The sequence below is a fragment of the Pituophis catenifer genome, unplaced genomic scaffold (assembly GCF_029215685.1).
Source record: "Pituophis catenifer annectens isolate HBS135680 unplaced genomic scaffold, rPitCat1.0.hap2 SCAF_4, whole genome shotgun sequence".
Lineage (NCBI taxonomy): Eukaryota > Metazoa > Chordata > Lepidosauria > Squamata > Colubridae > Pituophis > Pituophis catenifer.
In genome coordinates this window covers 25720253-25744636 of record NW_027256884.1, presented here as the reverse complement: position 1 = coordinate 25744636, position 24384 = coordinate 25720253, and the positions used below count along the sequence as shown (strand labels likewise).

Genomic DNA, 24384 nt, shown 5'->3' with positions numbered 1-24384 from the left:
ATTTCCAACTTTATTTGGGATTAAGCCTTCACTACCCACCCCTTAAAGTGGGTGTCGGCAACCCGCGGCTCCTTGGGCTCTCTGCTGCAGCTCCCTGTCCCTTCACTGGCTGGCCCCGCCCCTCGCCCTCCCCTCCCAGTCACTCCTCGCCTGGCCTGAGAAGGTAAGGGCAATGGCAGGGGATGGAGAAGCAGCCAGGGCTGATTCTCTGGTGCCTCACTCTTGCTGGAGCTTCTTCCAGCCCTTGTTGGTGCTGGGCATGCCTCAGTTGTTTGGGGAGACGTGCAACCTGCTCTCCACCCTGAGACACTGGCCCGACCTGGTTCTGCTCCCTTGGAATTGTCTTCAATCTGCCGTTGCTTCCCTGGAAGCTTCATAATAATAATAATAATAATAATAATAATAATAATAATAATAATAATAATAATAATAATAATAATAATAATAATAATAATAATATATTTCTATACCGCCCTTCTCCCGAAGGACTCAGGGCGGTGTACAGCCTGATTAAAAGCACAAAGACAGACAAAATTTAAAAATAATTAAAATTATTAAATAATTGGCTCAATTATAAAACCCCCGAATTTAAAATCCCACATTTAAAACCAATTAAAATCTTTACATTGATAGCCCGGCCTGGCGAAACAACAAGGTTTTGAGGGCACAGCGAAATACACGGAGGTCGGAGATCTTACGCATTTCTGGGGGCAGTTCATTCCAAAGGGCAGGGGCTCCCACAGAGAAGGCCCTCCCACTGGGTGTCGCCAGCTGACATAATTTGGCCGATGGCACCCTGAGGAGACCCTCTCTGTGGGAGCGGACTGGCCGGTGGGAGGCTATTGGTGGCAGAAGACGGTCTCGAAGATACCCAGGTCCAATGCCATGTTAAGCAGGTAGAATATTTTTTATTGGTTGCTCTAGGATGTAACATTGATCTACAGCAAAAATTTTCTTCCTAAAACTTCCCACAAACATATTTCCTGTTCATGTATGTATTTAATTATAGTAAATGATTGTTACAGAAACAACAACCAAATACAGTACTGAGCTTGTAATGGTCTATAAAATGTGTCAAGGCTTAAAAAATAAGAAAGGGAAACAATAATGACAATGAAATATAATAATATAAAATGTGATAATATACGATTTAAAAATCCAATAAAAGATAACAGAAAAGAAAAATGTCTTAATATTATCACTGCAAGATTAGATCATTTTATCCCTTCTAATGGAAATAGCTCAAGCTAGAGAATAAGCAATTCTGTTGGTAATAATATGATTCCTGTCTGTGAGTAGGAAATTAACTTCCTGTCTGCCATAACAGATTCATTTTTTTGTTATGAGTGACAAAGGTCCATAAATTGGCATAGAATGAACACTGAAAAAATACATGTAGCAAAGCCGAGATGGATTCTGACCACAAGGATACCATTTTTCAATGCATAAAGTCCTATTGTGCCTCCCATCTAATATAGTTGAGGTTAAACAGTTGAGTTGACTGTACCCTGTCCAAAGGCTGTATACTATGCTGGAAAAACAAAGTTGAATAAGTCGTTTGTAAGGATAAAAAGCTTCCAAATTGGAAACCATCACTGGGTTTGATGGCTATACCACCCAAATATGTTTACTGTGCAATGACAAAGAGTCTTTGAGGGATTTTAGCTTTAGCTGTCTCTAAAACTAGATCAGAAGAAAGTAGATAGAAGGCCCACAAGAGAACTGCCTAGCCATTTTTTTTTCTTTCCACTTTGATGAAACCATCAAGAAGAATTACAGAGGCCAGTGAGCCATTGGAAATTAGGACTTTAACCAATTAGTTGACAAATGTAATCATCCAAAATTGTGGAAACCTTTGGGGAAAAGGTTTTTGAGGTTTGATGGCTAATAACACCACTTTTTGTTTTTTGGAGTTTCAAGATAATCATATTCCATTGCTGGAATGGCCTGGGAATGGCCCAGACCTTAACCCAATTGAAAATCTATGGAGCCGAACTAAAGAAACTTGTTAGTCAGAAACAACCCAGCAATAAAACCCAGCTAATAGAAGAAAACATTTAATCTTGGTTTCACATTATAACAGCTGCAGAACTAAAAGACTTGGTTCATTCCATGGGAAGATGTTGTAAAGCCATAATTCATGCTAAAGGTTGCCCAACTAAGTATTAACTGACATGGTGATAATTTTTGTATATCTCGTTTTTTCTATATGTTTCACTTTTCTTCTTTATACTGTAATTGCTATTCTAATAGCAAATCCTTCATAAAAGTTATTGCATTACATTCTTGATTAAATTATCTTTCTATTGATATATAATTTTATGGTACTACTAAAAAAAGTGGTGTTATTAGCTAGTTTTAAGAAAATACACTTTCCCCAAAAGGTTTCCACAATTTTGGCCACTACTGTATTTTGATTGGACACCCTTCCTTTTTAAAGGCAATCAGAGTCCATCAAAGAGCTAAAAGACAGATCTGTTTCACTCCTCAGCAGATTGTAATGTCCACAATAAAAGGATCAGTTCTATAACATTTAACTCTATTTTTATGGAGTTCACTGGCAGTCAATAAAGTTAAATAAATAAATAAGTAGAAATAGCCATTGATCAATAGATGTGGGAGATAACTTCCTCCAGAGTCTGTTCCTTGGAGTAGAATTGTAAGTTGTTTATATGTGCATTCCATCACATCAATCTAAGCAACAGATAAGGAGTGGTGTTGGCCTTGTCTGTTCTTCTCTATTTAAAATTATAAAATAGCAAATTGATCCATTGTGAATCTGCCTTCCCACATCATCTGGGAGCTTCTCTTGGTCCAGTCAACCCAGTAACTTTTCTATCCTCAGTCCTGAATGGATTTTGTTGTTAGTTGCAAAGTCGTGTCCGACCCATTGCGACCCCATGGACAATGTTCCTCCAGGCCTTCCTGTCCTCTACCATCCTCTGGAGTCCATTTAAGCTCACGCTTACAGCTTCAGTGACTTTATCCAGCCACCTCGTTCTCTGTTGTCCCCTTCTTCTTTTGCCCTCAATCGTTCCCAGCATTAGGCTCTTCTCCAGTGAGTCCTTCCTTCTCATTAGGTGGCCAAAGTATTTGAGTTTCATCTTCAGGATCTGGCCTTCTAAAGTGCAGTCAAGGTTGCTCTCCTCTAGGAAATCAAAATGTAATCTGAATGGATTACATTTTGCCAACTAGCCTTTACATACACAACACAACACAATCTTTTAGGTCACAAATATCCTGCTTGAATATAGTGAAAAGTTAGCTTTAGCATCCATCATTCATTTGGCTGGTAAAGAGTGTTAAGGTCTATCTTCTCCCTTGCAAGCTTTGTGGCTCGAGCAATATTTATTGGGATAAATTGGGAAATTACTTCTCCAAATTTATTTAGGATCACCTAAATGGGACTATGGGTCATTTTAATATCAAAAGTGGCCCTAATAACGAAGTGCTTTCTTCCTCTATTGGCAGTTATTTTTATCCTTCCAAAGGGTATCTGCTAGGAAATACATTCAAGGACCCCAGAATCAATATGGCAGGCTGGCACTTAATATAGTTTGCCAGGGGTTTCTAGCTCAATATATTAAAAGGTGTGGAAAAAGTAATCCTGATGGTGAACTCACCTTAGGTTCAAGACAATTGATTTATCATACAATCTATTTAATAACCTACAGTAGTTGCATTTAAAGTTGGCTTTGGCCAGACAGAGAGCACCTCCATTTACTGCTTTTTCTCTGGATTCATGCTTCTGCTGGAATCAATGCCAAGAGAAATGAAGACACCAACAGAACTAGAATTAGCCAGAAGATTAAATAAACAGACAACTACCGCTAATTTTAGATGAGTCCTCTTGGCTTTGGGAATGCTTATTATCAACCTGAAATCTAGCAAACACCATAGCCACAAAGAAAGATTTATTTATTTATTTATTTATTTATTTATTTATTTATTTATTTATTTTGTCTCATTTCTATGCCGCCCAACTCCCAAGGGACTCTGATAAGATCTGATACTTATCATCTCCCCATTATCAATATCCCACCAACATGCTAGAAATATCCCACCAACATGCTATTTGGAACTGTAATTTGATCAGGATTGTTTACCTGCGAGGGCAGGATTAATTTATTTGTTAAGCATTATGGATTGAGTAACTATCTACATGTCAGAAATCAGCTAATTGCCTAGAAAAAGCTACTGTGTTTCCCCGAAAATAAGACCCTGTCTTATATTTTTTTGAATCCTGAAATAAGTGCTTGGCCTTATTGCCATGCGCTCAAAAGCCCGATTGGGCTTATTATCAGGGGATGTCTTATTTTGAGGGAAACAGGGTATATAAACACTATATAAAGTGAAAGAATATATGATAAAATGGCCTAAAAGCTTTGTTTATAATATACAAATGGAGCAATGGGAAAATATTTGGTTGAAAGGATTGAAATTTACTTCATGTTCTATACATAGTTCATAAAGAATTTTTATAAAATGACGTATCATTGGTATTTGTTTCCAGGGAAACTGTCAAGAATAAATAAAGATATTTTAAATCTTTGCTAGAACGGTGAACAAAAATGAAGGGACATTTTACCATGTTTGATGAACATGCAAAAAAACCTTTAAAATTGATACAAATACATACATTAATGCAGAAGATGTTAAAGGTTAAAAGACAACTGAAACCAGTAACTTTGCTTTTGGAATAGAAAAAAGTCATTGAACATTGTTTTTATATGTATATATATATCTATATATATATATCTATATATATATATCTATATATATATATCTATATCTATATCTATCTATCTATCTATCTATCTATCTATCTATCTATCTATCTATAATAACTGCAGCAGGACTATTATGTTCAATTATGGAAAGGTTCGACAGTCCCCACAATGGGGGAATATCTGATGAATATGATGGAACTTGCAGAGACACCTAAAGTAACTTCTTAGATTAGAGAAAACAACAACATCTACTGTACATTTATGGTTGCCTGGAAACCCCTTACAGACATACTGTGTTAACAGAAAAAAAAACGCACTTATGATTTGTGGGTTTGATTATTAGAAAAAAATGGATAATAAAAGGGTGAGCTGTTTTTGTAATCACAGAGTAAAATTGTAAATGTACTTATATTTGTTGCAGAAGAAATCAGAAGCTTTCTTATTCTATTTCTTTTGTTCTCTCTGTACTTTTTCATCTTTTTTTCTGCCTTTTCATTACTTTTGCTCTTTAACTTTGTGTTAGCTTTTACATTCTTTATAAAACCTTTAATAAAATACACACACACACCTACATACAAACACACCCATACATAAAATTGGGGACAATTATTTCAAGGCCTTGGGATTGCAAATCTTTAAGGATATGATCATGTTTATTAAAATGTTTTCCCCTCCCTTTTGTTTTCCAAAGCCTGTTTCTTATTTAGCTAAAATAGCTGACTATAGTGATGCAGTCTAATTCCATTTAGAAACCAACAATAAAGGAAATAATTGCAGGATTTCATCCTAAAACTAAATCATGATTGCAATTTTTTTTGAAGGATCAGTTAACTAAGAGTCATGTTATTCTTATAAATATTCACTCACCCCCACCTACAGATTACTACAGCTATAGCTACAAATGGAAGAGTTTGATTCTAGTTTGATTATGAGATCAACTCTCCAGATTTCAGGCAGAAGCCATTTTCAGCTTTATTGTTTGACATTGTTTTGAACTGGAGAGGTTGAAGAATCTGGGATGTTTCCACATTGCAAATAATCAGCCATTGGTCCCAAACAGTGGTTGCTCCACATCGCTAGTGTTGTATTAAAAATATAACCAAGACCTAAGTAACTGGGATAAACTGTTCTAATATAATAAACATAGTTAATTTGATATCAGTATTAATACTATTCAATTATAATTTAGCTTTCAGATAAAAAAAGATGCTATACAGATGAGGCAACAGGATTGACTTAGAGCAGGGGTGTCAAACTGACGACCCGTGGGCCAGATGAGTCATGCGCAGGCCACACCTACCCCAGCTCCGTGAAGGGAAAAAACATTGTGAAACGTCATGTGATGGCAATATGACACCGCGAGTTTGACAGTCGTGACTTAGAGATAGAGATGGTGATAGAAGGTTATAGTCTGAGAAATCCTGGTCTAAAACAATTAATTGCATGGCTCTTTTTCCTGTGACTAAAAGCACTTAATTTTTTTTAAATAAAGAAGAAGCATTCAAAATCTTAAATAAAAGATTCACATTGTGATGAAATATTCTCTCACTTTGATTTAAATATAATAGAATGTCACCGGTAAAATATTGATTACTTTTAATCTCATTTCTTTTCCTTTTGCATAATTCCCAGCCATATGAATTTCTCTCAGGGAGAATGTTATTTTTCTTAAGATAACTTTAAACGCAAGCTATAAATATTGATGTCAGGGTTAGCTATGTGACAATATGGATAATAAAAAATCTCCTATGCAAAAAATGCTCAGAATTTAAGAGTAGTCTGACAGTGATATAATGACGTTTGCTAATTCAATACTACTAAGGACTGATATTCCTTTAGTAAATATTTCTAATGGATTATAAAGAGTCTTCGTGTATTCTTGCAAGCTAGGTATACCTAGAGAGAGAGCAAGCCATTTTCCCCGTAATTCCACACTGTTTACATCTGCTTCAACATTTCATTTGGGTTTTTAAAAAAGAGAGCTCTTCTCAGTTATTCAAGAATCACATAGCCAGAACAGAGGACATAATGCATCACACAGTAAATCACATTTAGCTATGTGATTTCAAGAAGCTATTTACCCTCCACTGATCCTCTGAAATTCTTATATCTGGTGCTTATTGCTGACATGAAATAAAGGTTTAGTTGGAGTTCAGAGACTTGGGTACAGATTTTTCTGCTTTCTTTGAAAAGAGGAGATTCATTTACAAAAGCTGTAAAAAAAATTCTTTTAGTTTTTTATACTAAATGTCATTTTCTTATATATTAGAAATTCAATTCCTGTTCAATTTTAAACAATATATCTCCCAAACAAAACCATTATAAATGTTTATTAGTCACTGCATAGACTTTGTGCATAATTAGCTTTCAGTCCTGTCTGCCATAACTGGCATGAAGTATGTTTCGATTTTTCCCCATTCTCATTGATCTTATGTATACTACTGCTCCTTGTCAAAGGAACAAGAAAGGGCCACCACTAGATCTGCTTAGGACAACAATCAGAATAATGTCAGGTAAAAATAAAGATTTCATTTCAGTTGGACTTGAATACACTGTCCAAAAAATATGTATGGTGTGAAAAGAAACTGCAAAAAAAATTTTTTTTATTGTGGTTCTTATAGTTTTTGTTTTTATTGTTGTTCTGTGAGCCACCCAGGGTTATGATACACAGGATGTGTGTTTATATAAGTCTTTTATATAAGTTTTTAAAATAAATAAGAGCCTTGGTAGTACAGTGGTCTAAGGCACCCTGTTATTAAGCTGGTTATTAAGACCAGATGTCTGCAATTACTGCAGGTTCGAATCTCGCCAAGGCTCAAGGTTGACTCAGCCTTCCATCCTTTCTAAGGTAGGTAAATTGAGGACCCAGTTGTGGGGGCAATAAGCTGACTTTGTATAAATATACAAAAGAATGAAGGCTATTGCTTAGTGCATTGTAAGCCGCCCTGAGTCTCCCGAGAAGGGCGGCATATAAATCAAATTAAAAAAAAAAATACATATTAAATCCTGGCTCATTCACCTATATAACTAAAGATGACTTGAACTTGCCTGTTAAGATATCCAATAATAGAAATTCACTTAAACTCCTCTGAATCTTGGCCTTGAATTCAAAAAAGTGATCAGAACTGTATTTTAAATATTAAGCAACAAAATATTAAATAACCACTACAAAAATCCTCTATTGACTTGATTCTATCTTATATTAATTGATCTATTATAATGAAAATGACCTTTCTATTTACTAGAATAGGTAAACTGGCACATCTGGGAAAACCTGAATCTGAGGGGTCCGGGTTTTCCCTCAGTAAATCAAAACCCCCAAAACCAGGGGTGAAATGCTCCCGGTTCGGACTGGATTGCCCGATCCGGTAGTAATGGCGGCGGGTGGTTTGGAGAACTGGTAGCAAAAATTCCTGTGCGCGCACCCCCCCCCATGCCCAGCTGAGTCGCATGATCATCAGAGGCTTTTTTTTTTACTTTTAAAAGCATTTTTTCTACAACGTCTTCCGATGAAAAAATGCTTTTAAAAGTAAAAAAAAAAAAGCCTCTGATGATCGTGCGGCTCAGCTGGGATCGTCAGAGGCTTTTCAAAGCATTTTTTTCTGCAACCTCTTGGCCGAAGAGGTGGTAAAAAAAATGCTTTGAAAAGTCTCTTATGATCCCAGCTGAGTTGCCTGATCGGCAGAGAGGCATTTTTTAAAAAGCCTCTCTTATGATCCCAGCTGACTTGCCTGATCGGCAGAGGCTTTTCAAAGCATTAGAAAAAATGCTTTGAAAAGTTAAAAAAAAAAAAGTTGGCCACGCCCACCCAGACACATTATCCCCCTCCCCCACCTAGCCACGCCCACAGAACCGGTAGTAAGAAATTTTACATTTCACCCCAGCCCAAAACCATCCCCTCACTCCTCAGTCGATCACATGTTCCAATCACTATCTGTCCCATCTTCAGACATCACTCCGACCACTCCTACTCCAGATGCAGGATCGGCCTGACCTTGACCGACAGGAAGAATGCTATTATGCCTAAAGACAACCCCTCTACTAAATCTCCCCTCCAACTTCCCCACACATGAGAAGGTGGCAGCATGGAAGCTTCCGGCCTAATATGGCTTCCAAAGCTCACACACACACACACACACACACACACACACACACACACACACACACGTAGATAAATATTCTGGATCTTCAGGAATTAAATACTTTGAGTCATAATTCATAAAGGAACAGTAATGATTGAAATGTGCCATAAATCTCCATGGATACAGTACTACAGCCTTTTTGTATAATATCATTATGATTCCTTTTACAAAATTTCCTTCATCATTTATTTTTCTACAGATAGATGTTTCTGTATAACCAAATGAAAATGAAAAACTTTCCATAAGAAGAGCATCATAGTCAAGGCATGAAACATTTGTAATTATTGCTTGTCCTAAAATCATCATTAGATCAGAATCTTGATCTTCATATTAATGAGCATATTTGCTTTTTTAATCTGTGTACAGTTTAAACAAAATATTCTGAAAGGGAACTGTCTTTTATTGTTCACACATGATTTCCCATTTACACCTCAGGGGTAAATCAAATCATGATTTGAAAGAACTTAACAGTGCTAGAAAAGTTGAAATAATGCTCTTTGAGAGAACTTTGAAAAATGCTTGTTTCAGAGTTTTTACTTGGAGTTGGGGTTTTTCTGGAACACTAACAGTGTGTAAGCTATTTATTTGTTTTGCATTAATTGTGAACTATCCACTTCATCAGACTCTGGATAGGTCTCAAAAATGATACAAGGTGAAATGACGGCAACAATTTTTGAACCAAGATATCTCAGATGGGCTAACTTCAAAGCAGATACTTCTCTGAATGTATCCCAAGTTTTCTAGTGAAGGCTGTACATTAGAAGTTCTGTCATTGTTGAAAGCATGGGGAATCTGTTATGGAAATGTTCCACCTTAATTGTGAAAAATATAGCTTAAATGCCCAAGAAAAATAGTGATCACTGTTCTTTTAGCCTATAGTCCAGAAGCTCAAAAAAAAAAAGAAAAAAAAAAGAGGACAGTTGTAATCTGCTTTAGGAATGCTATTAAAAAGAGTACCATTTTCATTATGGAGTAGACAATTCCATAGTCTTGGCACCTCCATAGAGAAAGGTCTTCTCCATATTGCTGATTCTATGTTGCTGGGGAAATGCTGTAGCGTTTCCTATGGGGTGCAGAAGAATGGAGAATCTACTACGAGGAGGCAGACCTATAGGAGTAAAGCACCTGAGCCAGATTGGCTATCATACAATTTGAGTCCTCCCTGAAAATCTCCCGATAGCCAACAACCCCCACAAGATGGATATGATAATGCTAAATTAGGAATATCTGTTCAACAATCAGGTAGCTGCATTTTGAACTTGTCCAGTTTCAGGTAGTGGTTGAAGGCAGCGTCTTGAAAAGTGTGCTATTTGTTTAAAGAATTTAAAAATATTTATTATTGATAGAACCTCACTCCAGATGACCTTCAGACCTGACAAATGACCTTCTGCGCTACCACTTTAGTTCATCGCCATCAAAAAATCATAGTGGCAACTTGAAAGCTTTGCAAGTTGACACATAGCAGCTGCTAATGGATATGATATTCTACCTATGCTTTCATACTTGATTCTGAATAGCAAACGTGGCATCCAAAATATTAGAATAATATTATCTGAAACCACAATGGCACCAACTGATAGCGAAACAAATCTTAGTTTATAACATGTATTCAATCTGTCAATTCAATGTTCAACTCTGTTTTGACATGTTTTACCTGACTGGTCCTGCCACAACACATTTTTATATTTACAGTGTGATTCTTGAAAGCAAGAATCTTTTTAGCATTTATTTAGTGGATTTACCTTACTGAAATACTATATTTGAGCCATTCTTTCTAAGAAATGCAGGTCAGATTTATAACAATCTTAAAAATGCCCAAGAGTATATACAATGAGAATAGTACATATAAATACAAACATGCATGCATATTGACCAACATTTAGATCCGCAAATACTATTGAAAGAAACAAAGAAGCCAATAGTGAGTTAATATTGCATGCCTTCAACTGAGATAATATGTATTTTATGTTTCACTTCCTTTGTGCCATGCATAGTGCTGCACTAAATATATAGACACTACATATGTCATGCTTCTGTATATAATACAGAGATGCTGTACAAGATTAATTTTTGCCCTGATGAGAATTAAGCGATTAGAACATTTTCTTCTAATTAACTTTGGGAACATTCTCATCTATGCCAAACAAATATGAAGGCTAACAGGAGCTTCATACTATTTTTAACATTCTTTTAAATAAAATAAATCATTACAGTAGCAACTCATCGTATATTTTTAGGCAGGACATGTAGAAAGCATAAAGAACTATTAAATATCTTTTCTAATAGCTTACATTCTTTAAAGTATATATTATGTGCTAGGAAATGGCAGGCACTGCTGAAAACTGGTGTTTGTGTCTGCATCATTAAACAGAGGAGATATAAGCATATATCATATATCATATACAAGCATCTACAGTGTGTACAGTGTAGGAACCCACTAAACAGAAAAATCCTGTGAGTATACAACTTTAATTAGATTAACAATTATATGTTGCCATGTTCATAATTAGTCACAGGCAACCTCATCTCAAAATTAAGCAGCTATAGTTCACTGGTAGAGATGTAGGTACACTTGTACCTCAGTATTCATCATTAATTGGTTCCAGGAGACACTACAAGTATTAAAAACAAGTACCAAACAAACCAACTGACTAATGCATGAACCTTTGTTTTGGCTAGAAAGTCATGAGACAGCTGACATTAACAAGTTCTAGCTTGCACATCGAGTATCAAACAAATGACAATTACCAGGACAAAATTTTCACATCAAAATGAGTTGAGTACCAAATTTGATGAGTTTCAAAGTACTTGAGTACCAAGGTGGAGCTGTTATCTACATCTACATAACTAAACAGAAATTAAAGATAGAATCTAATCAGTATCATTGATCATTTCTTCTGACCCAATGGAAAAAGGTGAATAGAAATGTCTTCCTCCAGCTTTCTTTCTGACATTTGGACAGCATAGACAAAAACTTGGCCAAAGAAGACAAGGAGAAAGTCCCATAGCATTAGTGGAAATCCAATACTACAAACAAGTTTGTCTTTGATTTCAGCATTGTCAGGTGTGCCCACAGATATCAGGTTAAATATTTGTAATATTAAGCCTGCTTTGGTCATCTCAATAGGATCCAGATAGAAAATTGGGGCTGAGAGTGCACCCCTACTAGTTTTCCTAAACTTCTCTGTGAATTTTGTGTCTGTTGTGGCCTGTACGCGGCCTGTGCAGCTAGTAGCTGATTCAGACAGCAAGGAGGCTGGTGTGGTGCTGCGCCAGCAGCCTGTGCAGCTGGCACTCGAGTCGGACAATGAGAAGGCTGGAGAAGATGTGGTGCCAGAGGCAGGGATTCAGCCAGGGCCTTCAGAAACTCCCTTAAGTGAAGAGGACGACGAGGAGGAGCCTCTTCTCAATGCACGGGCGTGCAGAGTTGCCAAAAGGCAGGAATGGCTCCTCAGGAGGAGGTCTCCTCAAGAGTAAGGCTTGGGGCTAATTGGCCACTCCCTTAGCCTATTTAGGGAGGAACACAGACTGAAGTAATTTGCAGGGAACAACTTAGTTCACATACCTTCGTGTTTTGTCTTGCTTATCTTATCAGCTTCCTGCAAATTGCTTCTGGGCATTCTGCCAACCATAGTAAGCTTTCAGTTATTATTCTTTGAATTCTTGGCAGCTGTTAATGCAATTAATTAACAGCCGTTGTTGTAAAAGACTGGTTTATTCAGTAAACTAAGGTTTGAACGGACTTTGTGTGTGCTGCGTTCTTTGGGGTCCATAGCTGGGGCAAAACAGTGTCTTGGAGGCATTGTTTTGCAATGGTTCTGATCAGAGCTTCGCATAATTTAACAACAGGTTCGCCTAGTGCAGAACTGAAAATGTGAGTTGGTATGCGGCTTCCACGCTTGCGTGCAGTTTCAAATACACGGCAATTTCATACATGCGACTTCCAGCACACTTTCTCAGGCAGCCACGGTAAATAGAGCAGGCGAGGTGCGGAAATCATCTGGGCTGCGTGGGTGGGACAAGCAAGCCAGAGAGTGAGATATATAGGATGGGATAGCACCAGGGCGGGGTGGCGGGCCCAGCTGGTGGTCAGAACTATCAGTAATGGCGAACCAGTCCAAACCGGCAGCAAGCCACCTCTCGTTCTGATCATTTTTGTCAAGACATACCCAGAAGGTGTGCTGGAGGAATACTATTCAACAACTTGATTGTTGATTTATAGTATTCTTCAGAGATCTGTCTTGCCCTATCTACTGCTACATGAAACTGCTAACACCTTTAGAGTAGGTTACAAATAGTAGACTGCTGAGATTAGTTCTACTCTTCTCTGTCATCAAACCCCAAAGCAGCAATTAGTACCTCTGCATACTGATTAATTTTGATAATGGGGCTGGATGAAAATAAGCTGAAATTAAATGCCGATAAGAAGAAGTAAGAGAAAACTGACTTTGAGGTTGAGGTGAAATATATTTGGCATGGGCTTGCACATCCTTGGAAAGAGCAGATTTGCAGTTTAGGAGTGTCCCTTGATCTTCAGCTGTTATCAGATTTGCTAGTAATAGTTGTGATGAGCGTATTTGCATACATATGGCTAATATGCCAACTGTGACCTTTCCTGAGCCAATCAGACTTAGTGATAATTATCCATGCCTTGATTATAACATCTTGATTTCAGGATTATCCTAAAAGTGCTCTAACATGGCAACTACAATGGTCAAGTTGCGAAATGATGTGAGGAACAGAGAATACAGTACAATGAAAGATCTGTATCACTGGTTGTTTGCTGTATAATTTAAGGTGCTGGTGTTGACTTTTAAAAAAATATAAGTCTTGCTCTTCAACAATGACCTCAAAACAGAATGGCCCCATTCTTATCTATATAATAATATATGGAAGAAAATCCTCTCTTCTATTGCTTCTTAATTGTGGAAGTCGTTCCCCAGTCTCCCAGGACTAAAAAAAACCATATTTCTGGCCTATCAACTTTAAACTGTTATATGATTTTAATGATACTAATTTCAATGATTTCAATTCTACTAATCATATACTTCTTTTGAAATTATTGTAAGTAGTCTTGAATGTTTATATAAACAGAAAGGTGGGGTGTACATTTACTAGTCAATAAAATAAATAAAACCTCATATTTGTTGTGGTCCGCCAGCAGCCTGCGGAGCGGGCAGCAGAGTCGGACAGCAATGAGGCTGAGGAAGAACATGGGCCAGTCCTGGAGGCTGGGGAAGGCGCGGATGAGGGCTCTGCGTCAGAGGCAGAGATGGGGTCAGGGCCATCGGGGAGTGAGGTACGGACTCCAGAGCCTCCAGAGACTGATAGGAGTGAGGCAGAGGAACAGGAGGAGCCTGTTCCTAATGCACACATGAGAAGAGCTGGCAGAAGGCAAGAGCAGCTCAAGCAAAGAGGACAACTCGGGAGTAGGGCCAAGAGATGATTGGCCCCTCCCATAAGGCTTAAAACAGACCAGCAACGGCGTTTGGGCTTTGCCGGAAAACCATGTTGGTAGCTTCGTCTTCTTCTTCGGCTACATCTTGTATTTATTTTTGTATCTGTGACTTCTGAACGTTTGCCAAGAAAGGCCTTTGGCAGTTTGCCTAATTGGACCAAGATTTGCGATAGGACTGAGGAATTTGTGTATGGAGGAATTTGCTTTAATTTAATTGAACGACGCTGGGAATGAAGTAATTCTCAGCTGTTCGAATAAAGTTTGTTTGTTTTTTCACTGACTGATTTTCCTACTACTTACTTGGACCTGGGTCACAACAATATTCTGTTTCAAGGAGGAAAAGGTATAGCATACAATATACACCTAATAGGCATACCAACATAATAAATTACATTAAATAGTCTTTTGTACAGAAGTGGGCTTCACATAATTTTATTTGCGGTCACAGACCAAAATACAAATATAATTACAAATGAACGTGGGGAAAGTAACATCATGAACAGTTGGCCACCAGAAGCCTTGGCTGAGAGGAATTACAGCATTCTCCTAAATAATTAAATAGTCTTTTGTACAGAAGTGGGCTTCACATAATTTAACAGCCGGTTTGCCTGAGCACCAAAAATGTGAGCGCGCACACGTATGGCCTTCCATGCATGCACGCGGCCTTCTGCACATGCGCCTTGCTCACGTGCTTGCACATATGCACACGGCTTAAAAAATGCAGCTAAATAGGATGGCATAGCACTAGGGCGTAGGGGGGGGGCTCACCCGCAGGTGACAACTACCGGTTTGCCCGCCCCAGTTCAAACCGGCTGAATCCCACCCCTGCTTTTGTATTTAAAAATTACCATTTCACCATATTTCCAAACTGAAAACTATACAATTATTAATCATTTATTCTGCTGAAAATATTGAAATCATCCTATGTACTGAGATAGATTAGAATCTTATTGATTTCAGTAGAAGAAATAATTATGTGAATACCCTGTTTCCCCCAAAATAAGACATCCCCTGATAATAAGCCCAATCGGGCTTTTGAGCACATGCGCTAAAATAAGCCCTCCCCGAAAATATTTAAACGCAGAGCTGGAAATCAGGTACGACGGCCAGAGGAGCCCCATCTTGTTCCATGCGCCCCAAAATCATAGGACCTCCCCAAAAATAAGGCCAAGTGCTTATTTCGGGGTTCAAAAAAATATAATCCAGGGTCTTATTTTCGGGGAAACACAGTATATCTCTTCCACTGAAAACAATGTTATTCCAATATAATTTCGTTTGCCTTAATTTGCCTCCTGTATATCAAAACAGATTTTCTTATCCTAGTCATGACCTTCCATTTTTACCCGATTAAAATAATAAAGCAGAATAATAAAATATCAAACTTTTAAAATAAAAATGCATCAATTGAATTTATGTTGTCTTATAAGAATCCCAAGACTATTTTCTATGATTGAATTGGATTTACTTTATAACCAACAGCTATGATACACTACTTACTGATGTATAAAGGAATCCTTCTCCATTTAGGGCTATATACAAGCCTGTTTTTACACCCTGGATAGCAACAACTCGAAGTCCCACTGGTATGAGGTTGAACAATGCTGTAAAAATAAAGAAGATCTATCACAGGGAAGCAAAGACATGAATGGAATAATATTGCTGACATAATAAGCATAGTTTATAGCAGGAGTGGGCAAATGTGGCCCTTTTACAACCTGTGGACTTCAACTCCCAGAATTCCTGAGACAGCTTGGCTGTCTCAGGAATTCTGGGAGTTGAAGTCCACAGGTTGTAAAAGGGCCACATTTGCCCATCCCTGGCTTATAGCATTTTATATACACTATTTATCATGATAGATAAAATAGGTAATAACTGAAATCCCATTTACAGTAATGGGAGCAGTGTTCATAAAACCTGCAACACCAACTGGAGGCCACTCTTCTGAACTGAACGTCAACACCACCACCCCTCTCCCGCACCCCATTTTTGGACATCAAAGTCTTTCCAGGGACAGAAAGGCAATAATCAGATTTTTTTTGTTTTCTTTGTTGAAGAGGAAGAGTTGGGTAAAGTTTAAGAACAACACTTTAGCAATTAAAAAGAATACTGCAAAAAATTGTCCATTCTTACACTAAGCCATGGCTTACTCAATGGTCATCAGGTTCACACATTCACTAAACTACACCACAGCCATTTACAGTACATTGACTTGTTGTGCAAACCCGGGTCAAATTTTGACTCTGAATATATTATAAGAGAACAATAAAACAACAAAGTTCAAATGTACTCTTAGACTAGTGCAGAAAGCCTTAAGTTACTTTTAAATACATTTGTATTCTGGTCAAATTCTAATTCAATTACTTCTAGTTTTATGTATGGAAATAATGCAGCAAACAAACAATATGAGCCTTGGTAGTACAGTGGTCTAAGGCACCCTGTTATTAAGACCAGATGCCTGCAATTACTGCAGGTTCGAATCTCGCCAGGCTCAAGGTTGACTCAGCCTTCCATCCTTTCTAAGGTAGGTAAATTGAGGACCCAGTTTGTGGGGGCAATAAGCTGACTATGAAGGCTATTGCTTAATGCATTGTAAGCCGCCCTGAGTCTCCGGAGAAGGGTGGCATATAAATCAAATAAAAATTAAAAAATAAAATAAAATAAAATAAAATAAATATGGTACAGCCATTCAATCACATAAACAAAGTAATTTCTCCATCTTGGCAACCCATCTGATACCTCTACTTAGTGGCTCACAGTAGCCCTCCAAATACAATTCAAGTTGTTAGTTGTTACCTATAAAGCCCTTCATGGCTCACAAACATGTTATTTGTGGGACTATCCATCTCTAGATCTTTCTGCTATTCTATATGCTCCAGCAGAATGGGCATCCTGCCAAGCCTCTTCTTGAGTTAATGCCATCAGGAGAGATTTAGGAGAGATACCTTTTCTTTTGTGACACCTGTCCTGTGGAAATATCTCCCCTTAAAAATTTGATCCTGACCCTGATAGTCTTTGAAGACCTGGTTGTTCTCTTGGGCTTTGGGCCAAGATGTTAGATAAATTGAGAGGTGGAGGAAATAGTGATGTACCCTGAGTTTGTATTTGTTGTCTTTGATGATTCTGTGTTGTTTCATTGCTGAGAATATTGTATTGTTTTTATTACTGTATGTCACTCAGAGTTGCATTTCTACAAGTTGAGTGGGTACATAAATCCATAAATAAATAAATCAATACATTTATCTATGCTGAATGTGCTACATTTGAATGTGGGTATCAATCCTAATATTCAGAAATACTATATTCACAAATATATGAAACATGTGAAAAAGCTGAGAAAAACAAACCTTAGAAATAAGGGGAAAATTTCTTTTATAGATATGTAATCAAAATATTTGTCTGAAATGGTATAAATTGTCCTGCTTAAGCAGGGAGTTGACTAGAAGATCTCCAAAGTCCCTTCCAACTCTGTTATTCTGAAATGTTGATAGTGTAATGTGATCATTCACTTGGTGGCGCAGCAGACTAAATGCTGTTAAGTAACACTAGCTGCCTGCAATTACTGCAAGTTTGAATCTCACCAGGCTGAAGGTTGACTCAGCCTTCCATCCTTTCGAGGTAGGTAAAATGAGGACCCGGATGGTGGGGGCAATAAGCTGACTTTGTATAAATAATAAATAAAATAAATAAATAATTTTATTTCTATACCGCCCTTCTCCCGAAGGACTCAGGGCGGTGTACAGCCAATTTAAAAACACAACACACAACAATAATTAAAAATTAAAATAATTACATAGATTTGGCCGATTTAAAACCCCAAACATTTAAAATACCCCAATTAAAATTATTAAGTTGATAGCCCTGCCTGGCGGAATAACAGGGTCTTCAGTGCGCAACGAAACACTCGGAGGTCGGAGATCTTGCGTATTTCCGGGGGCAGTTCATTCCACAGGGCTGGGGCTCCCACAGAAAAGGCCCTCCCCCTGGGCGTCGCCAGCCGACATAACTTGGCTGATGGCACCCTGAGGAGACCCTCTCTGTGGGAGCGGACTATAAAAAAGAACACCGCTTGGGGGGGGCCAAAAGCCCTACTAAGCAGGTATATACAAAAGTATGAAGGCTATTGTAAGCCGCCCTGAGTCTCCGGAGAAAGGGCGGCATATAAATTGAACCAATAAATTCTATCCATGGTGATTCTTAGGTAGTAATTTTTCTTTAAGTTATTTCAAGCCACCGTAACAAAATCTCCCTTAATTAGATTGTAGCAAAGACTGCTGATTAAGAAAGAAGTATTTAAAAAATTCAAACTGAGGGAATGTTTTCTGGAGTGTTTTTTACAGGATTTATCCAGTTTTTGGCAGATAGGAATATAGCACTCACTAACCCAGGGCTGTCAAACTCGCATCGTCATGGTGATGTCACGTGATGTATTAGGACTTTTTCCCCCTTTGCTAAACCAGGCGTGGGCGTGGCCATTGACGCATCCAGCCCACGGGCCACAAGTTTGACATCCCTGCACTAGCCTTACTCAAGAATTGCGATGAGGTAGGAGGGCTCTTCATTTTCTGACGACATCAACAGGAATGAAACAGCTACATGATTTTAAAAATGACATATCAGGAACCATAAAAAAAAATCAGGAACCATTTGAAGGCATACAAATGATGGATATTCATTCTGGAATGGTTAACTCTACTTTTTGTGTGTGTAAAGGTAATGAATAGTTTCTTAGAGCACTTACTAGAATTAGTGCTGTCATCCTTGGTTCCATCGAGACTTCCATCTGGGTGCATTTGCAAGTAGTAGCCTTGCCTGCAATATAACCTGGTCACTATGCCCTTGAGCTGGGGATCTGAAAAGACAAACATATATTGTCACTAGTCACAATAACTATGATATCTCTATATCTTTCTTTCAGAAATAAAGTACATTAGAACCAGGTGTCATCCCCATTAGGTACACCTGACCAGGAAATCAACCGAGGTAAGCCGAGGTGGCACAGTGGTTAGGGTGCAGTACTGCAGCTACTTCAGCTGACTGCTAGTTCAGCAGATCAGCGAATCAAATCTCACCGGCTCAAGGTTGACTCAGCTTTCCATCCTTCCGAGGTGGGTAAAATGAGGACCCAGATTGTTGGGGGCAATATGCTATTTAGTATACTGTCTTTGGTGTAAATCGCCCAGAGTCCTCGGAGAGTGGGCGGCATAGAAATATGAATAATAAAATAAAATAAATAAATAAAAACTCCCCAGGAAGACTAAAACTACTTTTACTAAGGTTGGCTATAAGCTTGCAAGTCTCATTGTGCTGCTCCTTTTTATACATCAGCAACTTAGAGAGGTATCTGCCTGAGCTGCTTCTGAATGTTATCTTGTTATCTGAACTTAAAAACATTTCACCTCTTTTTGCCTAGGTAATGCTTCCTGAATATTTCCAACAAGTTTCATTATTTATTTATCTGCCTAATTTATAGAGCTGACCATCTGACAAGCGTTATTATCTTCTTTCATCTCTACAGATGGCTATCCTTAAGGCCTGCTTTTTAGCTAGCATCATCAAATAGCTAATGTAATTTTAGCTCCAAGATAATAGCAACGAAATGGGAAAAACAGTGTTTTATCATGAAAGTTTATTTGGCCATTAAAAAAAAAAAAATCCCACTACAGTTTGTTCAGAATTCCAATTTTCTATTATTTCTGATTACTAATATCCTGTGAGTTGTCAATGGCTTCAGATGAAAAATTACAATAATTTCATGAACATTTTTCTAATCCTATTATGAGGTATTTTTTATGTTGAGATGCATGATGTAGGTTTTTGCACACTCGATTCATCTCTGTATAGAAAAAACATCACAGTAATATCTTATTCTGCTGCCCAATAAAATCGAAAGAAAATTAGCTACATTTTGGTGAAAATGTTTACTTATAAAACACAAAGCACACAGAACTCATTGGCTGGATCTTTGCTTCATGAGATATGGCAAAGTCTTAACACTGTGAAACATACTTAGCAATAAAAAAGACTCTTATGAAATAGAAATACAGAAATACTGGGGAGAAGGGAGAATCTTAACATTAAAATAGAAATGTTGCTTTTTCAAACAGAGGCTATTTACCCATTTACTCATCTCCATTTCCTAGTACAAAGTTAATTCTATTAACAGCACCTGTTACAGCTCATCAGCTCTTGTTCAAATCCTGTTACTTGTAGGAAATGCGCAACAGGACATCATATATGTTTTTAAACTCTTGCATCAAAATTAAACTAAATGCAATGCATCCTGTCATTTTTTTTATCTAAAGATAACTTTTTTTTTCAAGTTCCTACCCTTGATCTGGAACATTAAGTTTAACATTTAAGTACTTCTAGAAATTAAACTTAGTAGAAAGTATTACAATAGGGTTAGTATAAGTTGAAAATGCTAATAATTAAGATCATGCAATTACTGAACAAAAATACAATTTTCTTTCCCTAGTTTCCATTATTCATTCGTAAATGTGGTCTCATTTGAGTCAAGTTTGATTTCTGACCTTTTCATGAACAGACACATGTCAATTTCTTAATAGTAATACAGAAATAGTTTGCCTTTCTTTCTAATCTTACAGCCTGGTATTTCTTGATGTTTCCCATTGAAGTACCAATTAAATCTGGCTTAGTTTTTCAAGGCCAAACATGGCCAGTTAGGTGCTTAATTTGTTAACAAAGGTACTATTGGATAAGTTGATTAGTTAATAATGAACACAGTTTTACCAAAGAACATTAAATATTAAATGTTTTCATCTCCCATTTCCATCAAAATCAGTGTCCAAAAAGTTAACAATAAATTAAACCCACTTAAAACATCATTAAGGTCAACTTCATGAAGCTTAAACTTAACAGACACTTGACATCACAATTTGACAACTGTCTTTTGTATTAGAATGAAGTCAGAATGCAATACTTTAATCTGGTGGGGTTTTTCCCAAATGTTCTCTGAACTTAATGGACCCTCAGTGCTTGGACCACTCAGGCTTACTGCTAAATTGCAATTGCTTGTTGATCTAAGAGCCGTGGTGGCACAGTGGTTAGAATGCAGTATTGCAAGCTAATTCTGATGGCTGCCGACTGCCAGCAGTTCGGCAGTTCAAGTCTCACCGGCTCAAGGTTGACTTTGCCTTCCATCCTTCCGAAGTCGGTAAAACAAAGACCCAGATTGTTGGGGACAACATGCTGACTTTGTAAACCACTTAGGGCTGTAAAACACTGTGGTATATAAGTCTAAGTGTTATTGCTATTGCTAACTGGCATTCCTGCTCTGGTAAACTCTAGATTTTAAAGTAACTCCCCACAATCAAGAATGCAATTATGAATACAATAAATCACCACTTATCCCACTCAGGAGCCAAACCAGCTTATAAATTAAAAAGTTTATTTTAAAAATTGACAGTTTGTGCATAATTAACAGGAACAAGAAGCTAGGACTTTAGAATAATTGTGGCTACTTTATGTAGTCAGCAGGAAAAGCCTTGTTGTGATAGTAAAAGTTCACACATAATATTTGAATTAGTCCTTGGTTTCCATTTGAAAATACAATGCTTTTGTGATACAGATTTGCTCAAAATAGTTAACTATTATTATTAAAAGGACCTACCAGCTAAAGGGCCCGATTTATATTCTATAGAATTTGGTTCAAATTCTATCATGGTCTTGCTCATATGACACAATAATTATTCTGTTACAAATGAAATTGTCTTATCATAACAGACTATTAGTCCATCTGGATCATTTAATTCAATACTTACTGATAACATTCTCTAAGATTAGAGACATCAGAGTGTTTCCTAACAATTTCTGTAGATGCCAGAAAACGAAGCCATCACTCTTACATGCAAAACATATGCTAACCTTATCAAAAATACCTTTAAATTGTAGTGGCTAAAAATTCATCCAGAAAATGTTTGTTTGAGGGCAAGCTTAATAAGATTCTACTTTTCTGCAAATGTTATAAACAAGATTTAGCAAAATTCAGTGTAATTCCATTGTGTCCCATCATTTACATGCAACCAAGATTGTAAATGATGACCTTCAAAAAGTAATTTAACTTAGTGATCTTAGAATATTTTATAAATTGATCTTTAACAAGATTGCAAGTCCATGTTATTGGATATAGACCGCCAAAAGGCAATAAAAAGTATTTGTTTTGGCCTGAAACAAAAAATAATTCTGTTTTCAAATCTTTTTACTACTAATTGAACAATATTTTATTTTTAAACTCTTCTATTTTCGAATATTTAACAAAAATATGATAAAGCGTGTGCTATAGAAATACATTTATGGCTCTTCTCATCAGCCATACACTGTGCATTACCCCATGCTTGATATATCCTAGGCATCTAAGGTAGACCAGGTTAGGAAACAGATACCAAAGTAATTCTATAACTCTATTGATGCAGGCTGATATATCAGAATCTTGAAAGCTTTTTTCCCAACTGTCTCTGTACCTCTCTACAACATGGGTGTCAAACTCGCTGAGTCATGTTGCCATCATGTGACGTATCGTGATGTTTTTTTCCTTCGTGGAGCTGGGATGGGCGTGGCCTGTGTGTGACGCATCTGGCCCACAGCCCCCCAGTTTGGCCCCCCTGCTCTACAATATACATATAACAGCAGTGTGTGTGACTGTGTATGTCACAGTCATATGTATAAGTCAGAAACTTCATGAAATAGAAGGAATATTTCAAATCTAAAACTTGGGAGAAAATTTTGACTTTATTATTAAATATCCAAATATCTTAGTAAACACAGAATTATACAGAAGAGATATGATTCCATGACTGGTAGTTTATTTAATAATTGATATATATTTTCATAATATACATTTTATAAGAAAACTACTATTTAAAAAGGATACTTACTGAGTAGAATAGTGTAGTAGAACTGACAGCTAGTTTTTATGTTGTGTGAGTTAAAAACATGTTGACAAATGGTGTTTACAAAAATGTATGTACTGGCTTGTTGTACCAGCCCATACAGGGACAACATATAATTTCAACCTCAATGGAACTGTCTGTATTATTTTTTCTGATCGCTTCTAACAAGAAATGTAGATTTCTAGCAAGGATATAATTGACAAGTGACTTAAAATCTCCATTACTCATGGAAGTAAGTGATTCTAAAACTGTCATGCATGGACTGATCTTCCATGAAAATCAAACCATGTAATCCATTTTAATTTAGTCACCCCCAAAAGGGAAAAAATATAGAAGAATGACAGATTCACTTATCACCTTGTTTATAAATTGTACAGAATCTTAACCAATCTGCATTAATATGATTACTAATTTAGAAACATATGTACACCAGTTGATTACATTTCTTCTGACTAAAATAGAACCACAAATAATAAAAGATATCCATATACAATAGTGTCTATAACTGAGAAAAAATAATTTGGAATATTCATTTTTTATATTGGAATTGCCATCAAATTGATATAATTTTTGCCAAATCATTCATCACTATATCAGCTTCATATAACTTCTCATAAATTAAGGCTTTTATCCCAAAACTATGAGAATTAAAGTGACTTAAAGTTGGGCAAGCTAGAAAACAAGACATTTTCCCACCTGGCAATTCTAGCTATACAATAGGAATGAATGCAATTCATTTAGCTACACTATTTCAGAAGAAAACCCTTTAGAATTTTAATTTCTAAAACACCTGGGAAAATTCAATAGAAATCAAATGTCCTAGAATCAGTGATTCTCAACCTGTGGTCCACGGACTCTGGGGGAAGGGGCACAATGTTGTCACAGGGGGTCCACAAAGGCTTAAAGAAATGTTATGATTTAAATCTTATGTTAAGTCTTGGTGGTCCATGGCCATTGTCCATGGCCACAAAAGGTATTTATAGAGGATCTGCAGTGAAGAAAAGGTTGAGAACCACTGTCCTAGATCATCCATGAAGAGTTCAGAAGGGGCAGACCAGTTGTAGATAGCAGCTTAATTTGCAAGCTAAGTACAACATTCTGAAAAACAGCCAATTCTGTATTGTTATATACAGGAAGCATCTTCC

General features: G+C 37.1%; 1 protein-coding gene across 2 annotated transcripts in view; it reads right to left on the bottom strand.

Moving 5' to 3' along the window:
• FGF14 (fibroblast growth factor 14) overlaps window positions 1-24384 on the bottom strand; it is a 364608-nt gene that overhangs the window by 84586 nt on the left and 255638 nt on the right. For both annotated transcript variants that reach the window (XM_070944320.1, XM_070944321.1), the window contains 2 exons: window positions 19069-19179; window positions 15828-15931 (listed from right to left, as the gene is read on the bottom strand). In XM_070944320.1, the coding sequence (XP_070800421.1) occupies window positions 15828-15931; window positions 19069-19179 (215 nt within the window). The remainder of the gene's footprint in view (window positions 1-15827; window positions 15932-19068; window positions 19180-24384) is intronic.